The sequence below is a fragment of the Pteropus alecto genome, unplaced genomic scaffold, assembly GCF_000325575.1.
Source record: "Pteropus alecto unplaced genomic scaffold, ASM32557v1 scaffold45, whole genome shotgun sequence".
NCBI classification, from domain to species: Eukaryota; Metazoa; Chordata; class Mammalia; order Chiroptera; family Pteropodidae; genus Pteropus; species Pteropus alecto.
In genome coordinates, this window is record NW_006442491.1 from 31,324,323 (window position 1) to 31,337,057 (window position 12,735).

General features: G+C 42.1%; 1 protein-coding gene and 2 pseudogenes across 1 annotated transcript in view; all 3 read left to right on the forward strand.

Annotated features, from left to right (window-relative positions):
• Nucleotides 1–3,296, forward strand: part of CSE1L (chromosome segregation 1 like) — a 38,194-nt gene extending 34,898 nt beyond the window's left edge. The window contains exons 23-25 of the mRNA XM_006921897.3: nucleotides 859–1,005; nucleotides 1,773–2,004; nucleotides 2,723–3,296. Of these exons, the coding sequence (XP_006921959.1) occupies nucleotides 859–1,005; nucleotides 1,773–2,004; nucleotides 2,723–2,812 (469 nt within the window). The 3' untranslated portion in view covers nucleotides 2,813–3,296. The remainder of the gene's footprint in view (nucleotides 1–858; nucleotides 1,006–1,772; nucleotides 2,005–2,722) is intronic.
• Nucleotides 3,297–7,733: 4,437 nt separating this feature from the next.
• LOC112471126 lies at nucleotides 7,734–7,852 on the forward strand (annotated as a pseudogene).
• Nucleotides 7,853–12,214: 4,362 nt separating this feature from the next.
• On the forward strand, nucleotides 12,215–12,333 carry LOC112471273 (annotated as a pseudogene).
• The last annotated feature ends 402 nt before the right edge of the window (nucleotides 12,334–12,735 follow it).

The window sequence follows — 12,735 nt, forward strand, 5'->3', positions numbered from 1 at the left end:
CAAAGAAATGAGGGGACAACTCTTTGGAGAAAAAACAAGTTAGATCCCTGTGTCTGTATTGTATCAAAAATTCCAAATTGAATAAAATGTAAACATTGAATGAATTAACCTGAAGAGTAGTACCAGAAATTATGCTTTTCTGGCAACGAAGATTGTGAGGAAACCAATTTTCATGCACGGCTGGTGGGTGCCTAAACTGGCGTGATCTTTCTGTAGAGCAAAAAGCGAGCACCCTTTCTGTGGGGCATTGAAATGGTCACACGCTTTGATTCCCACCATTTCAAAGACTTTGTTGTATCAACTGAGAGATTTGCATCCTTTTGAATTATGAAAGTTTTACATCTAGGATGTTTGCAACAACATGGAATGCTTAGCAAAGTAATATTTTAAATATAGCCATTAACATTTACATGGTTATAGGTGTGTAAACGTGGTTATAGTTGGGAAGTTTATCAAACAAAAATGTTAAAACTAGGTATTGATGTGCAGTAGGGTGATGATTCTTTTTTTATTATTGCTCTTGCTAATCCCTGTTTTCTAATTCTAATTTTTAAAAGCTTTCTTAAGTTTCAAATAATACAAGACCAAAAAGTAGCTGCAGAGATTCTACTTGAGCAGGGGCTTAGGTATCGTTCACAAAAGATGATGGCAGTTGTCCACAGGGTAGAGGTTTGATGTTTTTGTTCCTGTTTTGTCATCTCTAGGTGTCTTCCATTCATTCGAGTAAATATAGCAGCTTTGTTATTTGGGATTTTATTATATTCTTAAAGAGTCACTAGGTACAAATAACATCTATTAAGCACGTCACTGTTTATAGTGGTAGTCTAATATTGACTTGGGTTTGTTTTGCTTTAACAGAATGTTTGGAATGGTTTTGGAAAAAATTATTATTCCTGAAATTCAAAAAGTATCTGGAAATGTAGAGAAAAAGATTTGTGCGGTTGGCATAACCAAATTACTAACAGAATGTCCCCCAATGATGGACACTGAGTATACCAAGCTGTGGTAAGTACTCCATTCTGATGTCTAAAGGGCATTGCAGCTTCCTTCCCTTACGACTGAAAAATTAACCAAGCTCACTCTCTTGAGAGCGAAGAGAATGGGGTTCCGATTTTGGCTTCTCCATCCACTAGCAGCCATCAGATCCAAGATACGACTTATGGGTCCTTCTGGACCTAAAAAGATCTTTTTTCCTGATTCCTGACTTTTTGGGGGGTTGGTGAGAGTGCATGGTCTCTAAGACTTTTATGATAGATGCCCAAGTAAACGGCTCAAGTCTTTTAAGAGAAGAAACTGAACAGGCCAGGAGAGGATCTTCCATGCTTGTGCCCAGTGCCTCTCAGACCGAGCTTTCCCTGCCCTCCGGCCTCTCCTTTTCTTACTGTGGTTTCACTCAGGCAGCCCCTTCCATGCAGTGAGCCGACAATTTGAGGCTTACTTCTTCTAACTTCCGGCATTGAATCTCCTTGATTTTACTCGAGTCACATCACCTTCTGACTAGCCAGGCCTGGATCACATAGCCACTTTGAGAGCTCTGAGGATGGAGTAGTTTTCATCCTCACAGCTCCATCCAGATGAGGTGCTGCGGCCAAAAAGAATTGAAAAATGGTTTCTGTATAAGCGTAAGCATCAATGTCAGTCCTAATTTCAACAGCCCCTTAAACTCCTGCGATTCTGAGTCTACATTGTGTTTCTGAGGGATTGCTGTTTATTCTTTCAACATTCAAAGTATTTACTTAATCTTTTCATCTTCTTGCTTTCTTCCTATCCAGGACTCCTTTACTGCAGTCTCTGATTGGCCTTTTTGAGTTACCCGAAGATGATACCATTCCTGATGAAGAACATTTTGTTGACATAGAAGATACACCAGGCTACCAGACTGCCTTCTCACAGTTGGCATTTGCTGGGAGAAAAGAACATGATCCTGTAGGTCAAATGGTGAACAACCCGAAGATTCACCTGGCACAGTCACTTCACAAACTGTCAACCGCCTGTCCGGGAAGGGTAAGTGTCTGTGTTGTCAAAGAACTCTGTGACTGACGGAGGCCTTCACGGGAAGGGTAGATAGTAGCGCTGGTGCTGGTGCCTGTTGTCATTGGTCAGCATAACCAAACATCCATCAAGTTATCGTCAAGGCTTATTTTTCTTTAGTTAAAATGAGAGGTCCTTTTTTTTGTGTATAATGTGCTACAAAAACATTTTAAGCAAATGATTTTTGGAGTAAATTGGGATAAAGCCCTTTGACTAGAAATTTTTTTAACTACAGAATACTCAAATAATGGAATAGAGAGAGAGTAAACCTAATGACTGTATAGTCAGTACCTCTTAATTTTAAGATATTTTTCAGTTTTATTATAGAAAACTTCAAATGTGCATAGGAAACAGTACAGTGACCCCTCATGTGCCAGCTTTCAATAATTACCAGTATTCTGCCAATCTTTTCTTTCTTTGCTAGAGAGTTTTAGAGCAAACCTTAGGTGGTAACATCATAACCACAATTCCTCTACCACACTGAACAATAGTAATTCCTTACTGATCCTCTTTTTCGACCTTTCCATTTTTGAATGCGTAAAAGCAGTTGAGGTAGTTGGGAATTCCTTTAACAGTTACTGGTGACAGACGGCTGTTCCCAGAGCTGTGGCAGCAATCCTGTAGGTGATGGGTTTGTGTTGGGACGTTAGGGTCGCCAACACTTGGTCTGTGTGTTTCCTGTTTCTTGTAGGTTCCATCGATGGTGAGCACGAGCCTCAATGCAGAAGCGCTCCAGTATCTCCAAGGATACCTTCAGGCAGCCAGTGTGACACTGCTTTGAACTGTTTAGTGATTTGGCTAAGTGCAGAATGGTTTCTGGGGAAATCAGATAGACTTCTGAGCACAGCTAGCTGCATAAAATAAAGCAAGTTTTCCTTTTGAACTTGTCACAAATTCCATCTTGTAAAGAATATTAAATGTTGCTTTAAGCTGAACCTTGAACAAATTAGGTGGTTTGTGTTTATAAATACAAGTGGGTAACTTTTCCAGTTTGCATCTTAAAGGGACAAGCATTAATAGTCCAGCATATGACACTGCTTTGAGTTGAGCATTTGCACTGTCAGTTCTGATGGACATTGGAGACTTTTCTGTTACTAAATCCTTTTGTTTTGAGGTTGTTGACAGTTCGTGTTTTTCTTGTCCTTTGTAATTTTGTCTGTTTCCTTAAGCTTTTATTTGGAAATGGAATCTCTCATGTGACCTTGCCAAGAAGTGCACATTTCATAGTTTTAAACGTGTAATCAGCAATAAAAAAAAAAAAAAAAGCCCTAAAATATGTAAGAACATCTTAAGGACAGGGTTTTGGTGCTCTCTGAAACCTTTATAATGAAGAATTTCCTAAAATTTTTTCTTTTCCCCTCATGGAATCCATAAAATCCTTATTTCTAAGTAATTCACTGTCTTTTTACAAAGAGAACCCCTCCTTTAGGGCTGCTGCATGATCGGTGGTAAAGGCTGCTGTTACAAAGCTTGTGTGGCAGGAGAAGGCAGCCAGGAACTGTATAAATTTACCTATTTTTGGGTTTCCTCTCTTATAAAAGAGAAAAGCTTGGCAGCGTGTAAGTCACAACAGACAGGTCAGAGAAAAAGTGTCTTAGACCTGATGCAAAAGGAGGACTGTTGGAGAGGTTTACTTACGTTGCACTGGGAAAATGGCCCATCTCCTCGTGAGCAGAACCCACCCTTCTGCGTCTGGAGGGAGAAATAGTTTGATTCCTGCTTCCAGGAGCCAGCAGCAAACCTCAGCTGAGAACGCAGGTCCTGCCACTCCCAGACAGAGCAGAATTAGTCTCCTAGGAATGCTGGACAGCCCCTCTCCTAAGGCCCAAAGTTAAGCTGAAGCCAAACCTACGCAGAGCGCTGCCTTTGTTGTGATTACAGATCTCAGGCTAGAATGAGAGAGGTACCTGCTGAGCACCTTGACCCATCAGTGAGGCTGCAAAACCTGAAAGGAGGACATCCAATAATAAAGATGGTGAAGTAGGTAAACCCTGCTTACCTCTTCCCACAACCCAGATTATAGAACCACCACCTGAAGACTATGTGAACGGAAGTCCTATTACTAAGGATATAAAGAAAGCAGCAGCTGTGACATGACTGGTAGGGGCGAAGCGGGGAGATCCCATACACATGGACGTATGCCGGTTAAGGACTGGGAGAGCTGTTTCAGATAAGGAATGGGGTCGCAGCGCCACGCCAGGCTCCCCAGGTGGGGGCACTGGTGCCAGAAGAATCCCTGTAATGTGCGGCTGTGAAAGCCAGTAGGGACTGCGTCCATGTGAGACGGAGGCTGCTGGAGTCCCCGTTGTTCTCGAGTGGCCTGTGCAGACTCACTTCGCTCATAAACTCACTTGGCTGCAGTGCTGAGGCAGCAGCTTGAAAACCGCTAGGGGCGTATGGGGAAGGACCGAAACTTCTGGGCCAGAGCTAGGAGGTCAGGACAGTTCCACCTACAGGGGACCAAAGCACTGGCAAGCCTGATCAGGCAAGTGCCAATCTGAGGCCTCCATTAACCTAACACTGATCCCTCCCTCCATCTCCCCACCTCTGTTTACTTGAGACTCCAGTCACTTGAACCCCAAGCCACTTCCTGTGACTTGCACACAAGCGGCCTGCCTTGATGGGCACTGTAGACTTTCCCAGAATCTCTCACAAACCCAAAACAAGTAGCAACTGGCCCCGGAGTATTCTTTACCTCTTGCTAAGCAGCCCCAAACTTGGCTTAAGCTGTGACCACAATCTCAGGACGTGGTACCTGCCAGAGGGTCCCAAGCCCAGAACTAGTGGCAGCTGGCCTCGGATCACAGCGGAGGCTTTCTCAGGCAGCCCTAAGCCCAGCACCAGTGGCAACCAACCAGATAACTCTCTAGCTCTGACCAGGTGGCCTAAGCCAGACACAGAGGGTGTACCAGGGCCCTTCCTGTGACACTCCAGAATCGACACACCCCGTGGCTGCCTTCAGAGCACACCAGAGCACCACCCAACCAGCACCAAAAAGACACACCTGAAGGTCGGACTCTGCTGGCACAAACCCTGCTAAAACGATCTCTGCTATATGTGGTCAGCCCACACTTAAAAGCTTGTCCACTCTAGTCATGGCCAGTCCTCACAGCCTGTCCGCTTGAAGGTCAGTCCCACCCACTGATGGGCCAACAGCAATCAAGATTCAACTACAACACGAGGGCAAACACAAAGGACACTACTTGAACACCTGGCTCAGGTGAAAAGGGAGACTGTGCCACTGGGCCCCATAGGACATCTACTACGTAAGGCCACTCTGCCCAAACTGGGAGACATAGCAGAGCTACCTAATACATAGAAACAAAGGGAGGCAGGCAAAACGAGGAGACATGTCCCAAATGGAAGAACAGGACAAAACTCAAGAAAAAGAAATAAAATAGGGACAATCTACCAGATACAGAGTTCAAAATACTAGCTATAAGGATGCTCAATGAACTCAGGGGAAGAGTAGGTGAACTCAGAACTTCAATAAAGAGGTAGAAACCTAAAAAGGAACCAATCATAAATGAATAGAGAGAATCAACATCAGATGAAGCAGAGGATGGACTCAGTGATTTGGAAGAAAAAGCAGAAAAACCAACTCAGAACAGCACAAACAAAAAAATGAAAGGGCTCTCTGGGACATCAAGCTTAACACCATATGGTTACCACAAGGAGGAGAGAGCGAGCAAGGAATTGAAAACCTATTTGAAGAAATGACTGACAATTTCCCTAACCCGGCAAAGGAAATATACAAGTCCAGGAAGTACAGAGTCCCAAACAAGATGAACCCAAACAGGCCTACACCGAGACACATCATAATTAAAATGTCAAAGGTTAAAGACAAAGAATCTTAAAAGAGAAAAGCAGTTACCTACATGGAGTGCCTCCTATAAGACTGTCAGCTGATTTCTTAAACTTTGCAGGCCAGAAAGGATTAGCATGAAGTATTCATAGTACGGTGGGGGGACGGGGGGTGGACCTACAACCCAGATTACTTTACCCAGCAAGACTATCATTTAGAATCAAAGGAGAGAAAGAGATTCTCGGACAAGGAAAAGCTATGAGTTCATCACCACTAAATTGGCATTAAAAGAAATGTTAAAGGGACTTCTGTAAGTAGAAATGGTCAAAAAAATAAAATACAGGAAAGAAAAATTCTCACTGACAAAGGCAAACACTCAGTAAAAGATCAACCAACTATAAGTCTAGTACAAAAGTTAAATGGCAAAAATAGGAAGATCATGTATAATTACAACAGTAAATGAAGGGATTCATAGAAGTAAAATGACAAATGTGCAGGGAATAAGTGAAAATTGTAGTGATTTTAGAATGTGTTCGAACTTAAGTGACCATCAATTTAAAATAAAATAGATTGCTATAAACATAGCTTGGCATATATGAAGCACATGGTAACCACAAACCAAAAATCAAGATACAAGAAATAGAAAGGTATCCGAACACCACCCTATAGAAAGTAATCAACATATAAGAGAGCAAGAGAATAAGAACTACAAAAACAATCTGAAAACAATAAGTTGGCAATAACTATATAACTATCAATAATTACTTTAAATGTAAATGGATTAAATGCTCCAATCAAAAGACAGGGTGGCTGAATCAATGGGAAAAAAAACAGCCTGTACATATGCTGCCTATGAGAGTCTTCAGATAAAAAGCTGCAGACTGAAAAGGGTGGAAAAATATATTTCATGCGCATGGAAATTTAAAAAAGAAAGCTGGGGTAGCAATACTTGTATCAGACAAAACAAACTTTAAAACAAAGGCTGTAACAAGAGACAAAGAAGAACACTTCATAACAATAAAGGATCGATCCAACAAGAGGATATAACTCTCATAAACACCTCTCACCCCAAGTAGGAGCACCTAAATATATAAAGCAAATTCCGACGGACATAAAGGGAGAGATTGACAGTAATACAATAACTGGAGTTTATCACCCCACTGACAATAGGTAGATCATCCAGATAGAAAATCAGCAACAGTGGCCTTAAATGACATGTTGACCACATGGACTTAACTAATATTTTTAGAACTTTTCACCCAAAAGCAGAATACATTCTTTTCAAATGCACAGAGAACATTTTCCACGACGGAGCACGTTAGGCCATAAAACAAATCTCAATAAATTTAAGAATGAAATCATCAAGCATCTTCTCCAATGGTATAAAATTAGAAATAACATGCTACTAAACTGGGTTAACAAAGAGTTCTAGGAAAAAATCAAAAGATACCTTGGAAAGAAATGAAAATGCATCAAAAAAAATCTATCAGACACAGCCAAAGCAGCTTTAAGAGGAAAATTAATAGCAATACAGGCCTACCTCAAGAAACAAGAAAAATCTCAAAGCAATCTAACCTTACATGGAAAGGAACTAGAAAATGAACAAAACCCAGTGAGTAAAGGAGGGAAATAATAAAGATCTGAGCGGAAATAAAGTCTGAAAAAGCCCAAAATATCAATGAAACAGGGTTCTTTGAAAAGATGTAAATTGACAAACCTTTTGCCAGACTCAAGAAAAAAAGAGCAGCCAAATAAAATCTTGAAAGAAGTGACAACCAACACCATAGAAATACAAAGGATTATAAGAAAATGCCACAAACAATTACATTACAACCTGGAAGAAATGAAAAATCTCTAGAAACACAAACTTCCAAGGCTGAATCAGAAAAAAACATAAGTCTACAGTCATGCCACCCTGAACTAGCCTAATCCCGTCTGATCTCGGAAGCTAAGCAGGGTCGGGCCTGATTAGTACTTGGATGGGAGACCACCTAGGACGACCAGGTGCTGTAGGCGTAAAAAATAAAATAAAAAATAAGAGATTGTAAACTGACAAGGCCCTTGCAATCTGTGAGGTCATCCAAAGGTTGCCTCACCTAAAACAAACAAACCATAAAAAAACCATATAATCTGAACAGACCAATACTGCTAACAAAATCGAATCAGTAATAAAAAAAACTCCCAATAAAAGTCATGGATAAAACAGCTCACAGGTGAATTTTACCAAACATTCAAAGGAGAATTAACACCTATCCTTCTCAAACTTCCAAAAAATTCAAGCGGAAGGAAGGCTCCCAAACTCATTTAATGAGACCAGCTACCCTGATACCAATACCAGACAAAGAAAATCATAGGCCAAATGTCCCTGATGAACATAGATCCAAAAATCCTCAACAAAATTACAGTAAACCAAATTCAGCAAAAGTGGGATTTACTCTTGGGATGAAAGGTTGGTTCAGTGTCCACAAAACAAAGTGATACACTACATAAACAAAATGAAGGATAAAAAATTATGTAATCATATCAACAGATGCAGAAAAAGCATTTTGATAAATGCTTTTTTTCATGGCAAGGAAAAAAAAATGGGACTACATCAAACTAAAAAGTTTTTGCACAGCAGAGGAAACCATCAACAAAATGAAAAGACAACCTACTGAATGGAGAAAATATTCACAATGATCCATTCAATAAGGGGCTGATATCCAAAATATATAAAGAACTCACACAATTTAATACCAGAAAGAGACAATCCGATTAAAAAATGGGCAGAGAACCTGAGTAGACATTTCTCCAAAGAGGACATACAGATGGCCTATAGACGTACAAAAAGATGCTCAATGTCGCTAATCATCAGGGAAATGCATATTAAAACCACAATGAGATACCACACTTGTCAGAGTTGCTATCATCAGCAAATCAACAAACAAGTTCTGGCAAGGATGTAGAGAAAGGGGAACCCTTGTGCATTGTTGGTGGGACTGTAAATTGGTGTGGCCACTATGGAAAACAGTATGGAGGTGCCTCAAAAAGTTAAAAATAGAACTATATGACCCAGCAATTCCACTTCTGGATATTTATCCAAAGAAATCCAAAACACTAATTTGAAAAGATATATGCACCCCTGTGTTCATGGCGGCATTATTTACGATACCCAGATAGGAAAGCAACTTCAGTGCCCATAAAGACAAATGGATAAGGAAGATGTGGTACATACAACGTAATATTACCCATCCATAAAAAAGAATGAAATCTTACCATTTGCATCAACATGGATGGACCTAGAAGGTATTATGCTAAGTGGAATGTCAGACAGAAAAACAAATACGATATGATTTCACTTATATCTGGAATCTAAGAAACAAAATGAATAAACAAAATGCATAGATATAGAGAACAAATAGTAGGAGCTTGAGGAGCTGGGTGAAAAAGGTGAAGGGATTGAGAAGTACCAATTGCCAGTTACAAAAACAGTCACAGGGATGTGAAGTACAGCATAGGGAATATAGTCAATATTTTGTCACCGTACATTGACTGTAACTATGTATGGTGACAGATGGGTACTAGGTTTATCGGGGTGATCACTTCATAAGTTATATAAATGTCTAATCACTATGTTGTATGCCTAAAACTATAATTGTATGTCAACTGTAATTGAAAAACAAGAACAATTTCTTAAAAAGCTTTCCCAGGAGAGGCAGTGTAGGGTCCACAAACTAAGCAGACTGCCACAGGTTGCACATTCCTAAACCCCGGCCACGTGAACAGCCTCCCCCTCAGCTCCGAACTTCCTGTCTCAAGCCACAGACCAGTCCTCCTCAGTGTCTTAACAGGCTGCTTAGAAACTCACCTTCAGTCCTAAAGACAGGCTGGCTCTGGGCTGGGACAGTAGTCTCCAGGGCCAGTTGAGATGTGTCTGAAATGACATGGCCAAAGCTGCCCTCCATTTAGCCAAAGGCAGCATTTCTCAACATGAGTCAAACGTGTGGTGCCATTTATAGTTGGAACATGCACCATTTATAGTTGCGTATTTTGTGTTAGGAAAAAAACCACTAGCAATTTCACGGATGTTATTGCTTAGGACACTGGTTCTCAGAGCACCAGCATCATCACCTAGAACCTTATAAGAAATGCATTCTTGAGCCCCAGACCTACTGCATCAGAATCGATCAAGAAAACACACACGGACATGGCAAAAGCTGTGAACACTTTTGGGGTCTAAAGCTTCATGGCCTCAAAAATGAAAGGGGATCACATTTTAAATACATGAAATTAACAGCTTCAGTTTTGCACAGAGCGTGGTGGACGAAAGACAGCTATGGCAGGTAGGGCCCGTTAGGCGCCACGGTGCCTCGGCCAGCGCTCATCCACTCCCGCCAACCACAGCTGAGACGGATGCAGGTTCTTGTTACGGAACGTGTCTCTATGCTTTTTCTTGGGAGACTTGGCAGTGGACTGGAATCTGTGTTCCAAGGAGAGGTGCCAGAGAGCTAGACAGGAGGAGGGAGAGGGCGTGAGGAGTAAGACTCACTGCCTCCAGCAGGGCGTCAGCCACCCTGAGTGGTGACTGAAGGCCGACTGGGAGCAGCCGGCTTCTGAGGGTCCCTGGGCCCTAAGAACAGAAAGTATTTACTAAGCACTTAGAGCACTGGGCACGCTGAAAAGCTACCTACATACATTGTCTTAACCTTGTGAGGTACGTTATTTTCCAATTTGCAGAGAGGGAAGTGAAGGCTCAGAGAAATGAAGTAATTTGAGTTCTCGGTGAAGTCAGGACTGAGCCGCGGGCCCAGCCGGCTCCAGAGTGTGCTGAGCTCATGCGGCCTTGCTCTCTCACAAGGCTCCACCGAGCCTTGGTTTTGACTCCTCCTCTGCCCACCTACATCGCAGCACCTTGGCCCCTGATGAGGTGCTCTGTTCACATATGCTCTTTGCCGCACAGCAGTCTCACCCACATCGACCACATTGCCCCTCACGCGAGGCCTTGGGAAAACGTTCCTTGGCCAAGGAAACAATAACACGTAAAACCACCTTGGAAAGAGTTGGCCTAGGTCCGGGGCCACTCACCCTTGGGGGCTTTCAGGGGACAGATGGGTGCCAATGAACTTCTAAGCCCTAACTTCTCAAGCTCTGCCATGCAACACGGCCCCAAATCAGTACGGTCCCTGGGCCAGTAGAGGTCTGAGCGTTTCCAGTTTTCTTAGCTGGTGTCTGATTGAGCCTTTAACCATGCTTACAACGTTCTTGACCATGAATCCAAGGAGCCAATTGGACAGAGACACCACTAGAGCCCAGAGAATTTTCAGGTATGTGTTCCCACATTGCCAAGTGCTGTTCTGACAATCTACCAGGTGAGCAGATGCTTGGCATACAGGACAGAGACACCGGCCAGACATACCTTTAGGGGTATTTGCACAGAAAACCAGGTCCAAGCAGCCTTCCAAAACACAGTGAATCTCAGGCCGTTTCCTGGGGAGGCCTTTCAGCAGCCAGAGCAAATACATGATTAAAAAGGCAAATATTCAGAACAGTCTGAAGTGACACAGCATTCCGAAAGCTCTTCACTCCAAAATGGTACCAACTGCTTGCTAATCCATTTAAGTTCAACAATGTCAAAGGTCAGAGTGAGGGAGACCCCGTTGCTGCCTCTACTGCAGCCAAAGGAAGAGACATTTATGATGGCTGAAGACTGGATCCCGCCTGCATCTCACCGAGCTCCAGGCGGTTCAGAGCGTTCCTCCCAGCTCAACTCTACAACGGACAGACCACCGCACGTATATGGCACACAAGAGCGGCAGAAACGCACGTGGAAGGGGTGGAAGAAATAAGATTTGCATCTGGATGGAGAGCTTGGAGGTACTTCCAAATTTTTCACAATTTACTTTGATATTAAAAAACCAGGACTAGTGAGTGTTCCCTTCAAAGTAGGTTTTGATGAATTATTTGTGAAAGAATGTACAAAGGAAATATTTTTGAAATATTAAACTTGGGTTATTAAGCATGTGTTAAGCAAAACAGTACAAATTTCCGAAATTATAATTTTTGCTAATAAAAATTGAGATGACATTTAAAGTACAAAGAATTCTGATTAGAATGTTTTAAAAATTGTTTCACAAGTATATTTTATACACAAAGTGACAAATTCCAAGAAAATAAATGCTGCTTTCAAGAATCAAAACCTGTCTTTGAGTTAGCTTTTGCCTCTTAAAAAAAAAACATATTTCTTTAAAAGCCTATTTAAGAAAATTGGCCAACTCGTCCCTGCCAATCAGCAATGCTTAAGTGCTTGACGAATCATTATTTATTTAGAAATTTTAAGTTTTTCATGTTTTTAAGGGCACAGAGACATTTATGCCCTTAAATCAAAGATGGTAGTGATGGGTCTATGGTCATGCCACCCTGAACACACCCCATCTCGTCTGATCTCAGAAGCTAAGCAAGGTCGAGCCTGGTCAGCACTTGGGTGGGAGACCACCTAAGAAGACCAGGTGCTGTAGGCAAAAAAAAAAGATGGTAGCGATGGAAGTTTCTAAAGTTGTTACATGCAAACGAAAAGCTACACATCTCCATCCGTGAGCTTATTTCCTGGATGGTCAGGTTCTACTGAGCGCACGTGAGCTCTCACACAGGAAGCCGCAGCACACTGCTTCTTGGGAATGGCCGATCTCCCTTGATTGCACCAATCCTAGACTCCCGCCTATCTCTAACAGACCTTGGGATCCAGGCCAGGGCGGCTGTCACTGCATTCGCCCTGCAAAGCCACACACATTAATTAGCTCAGTGAGCTACGTAAGGAAACCTAGATTCAGAAGTGACACTTTTTTCCTAAGAGCAGCCGTTCATTCCTCTGGCTCACGAAAGCCTTTAAAAATCAAACAAAAAATCCTGCCATAAGGAAAACA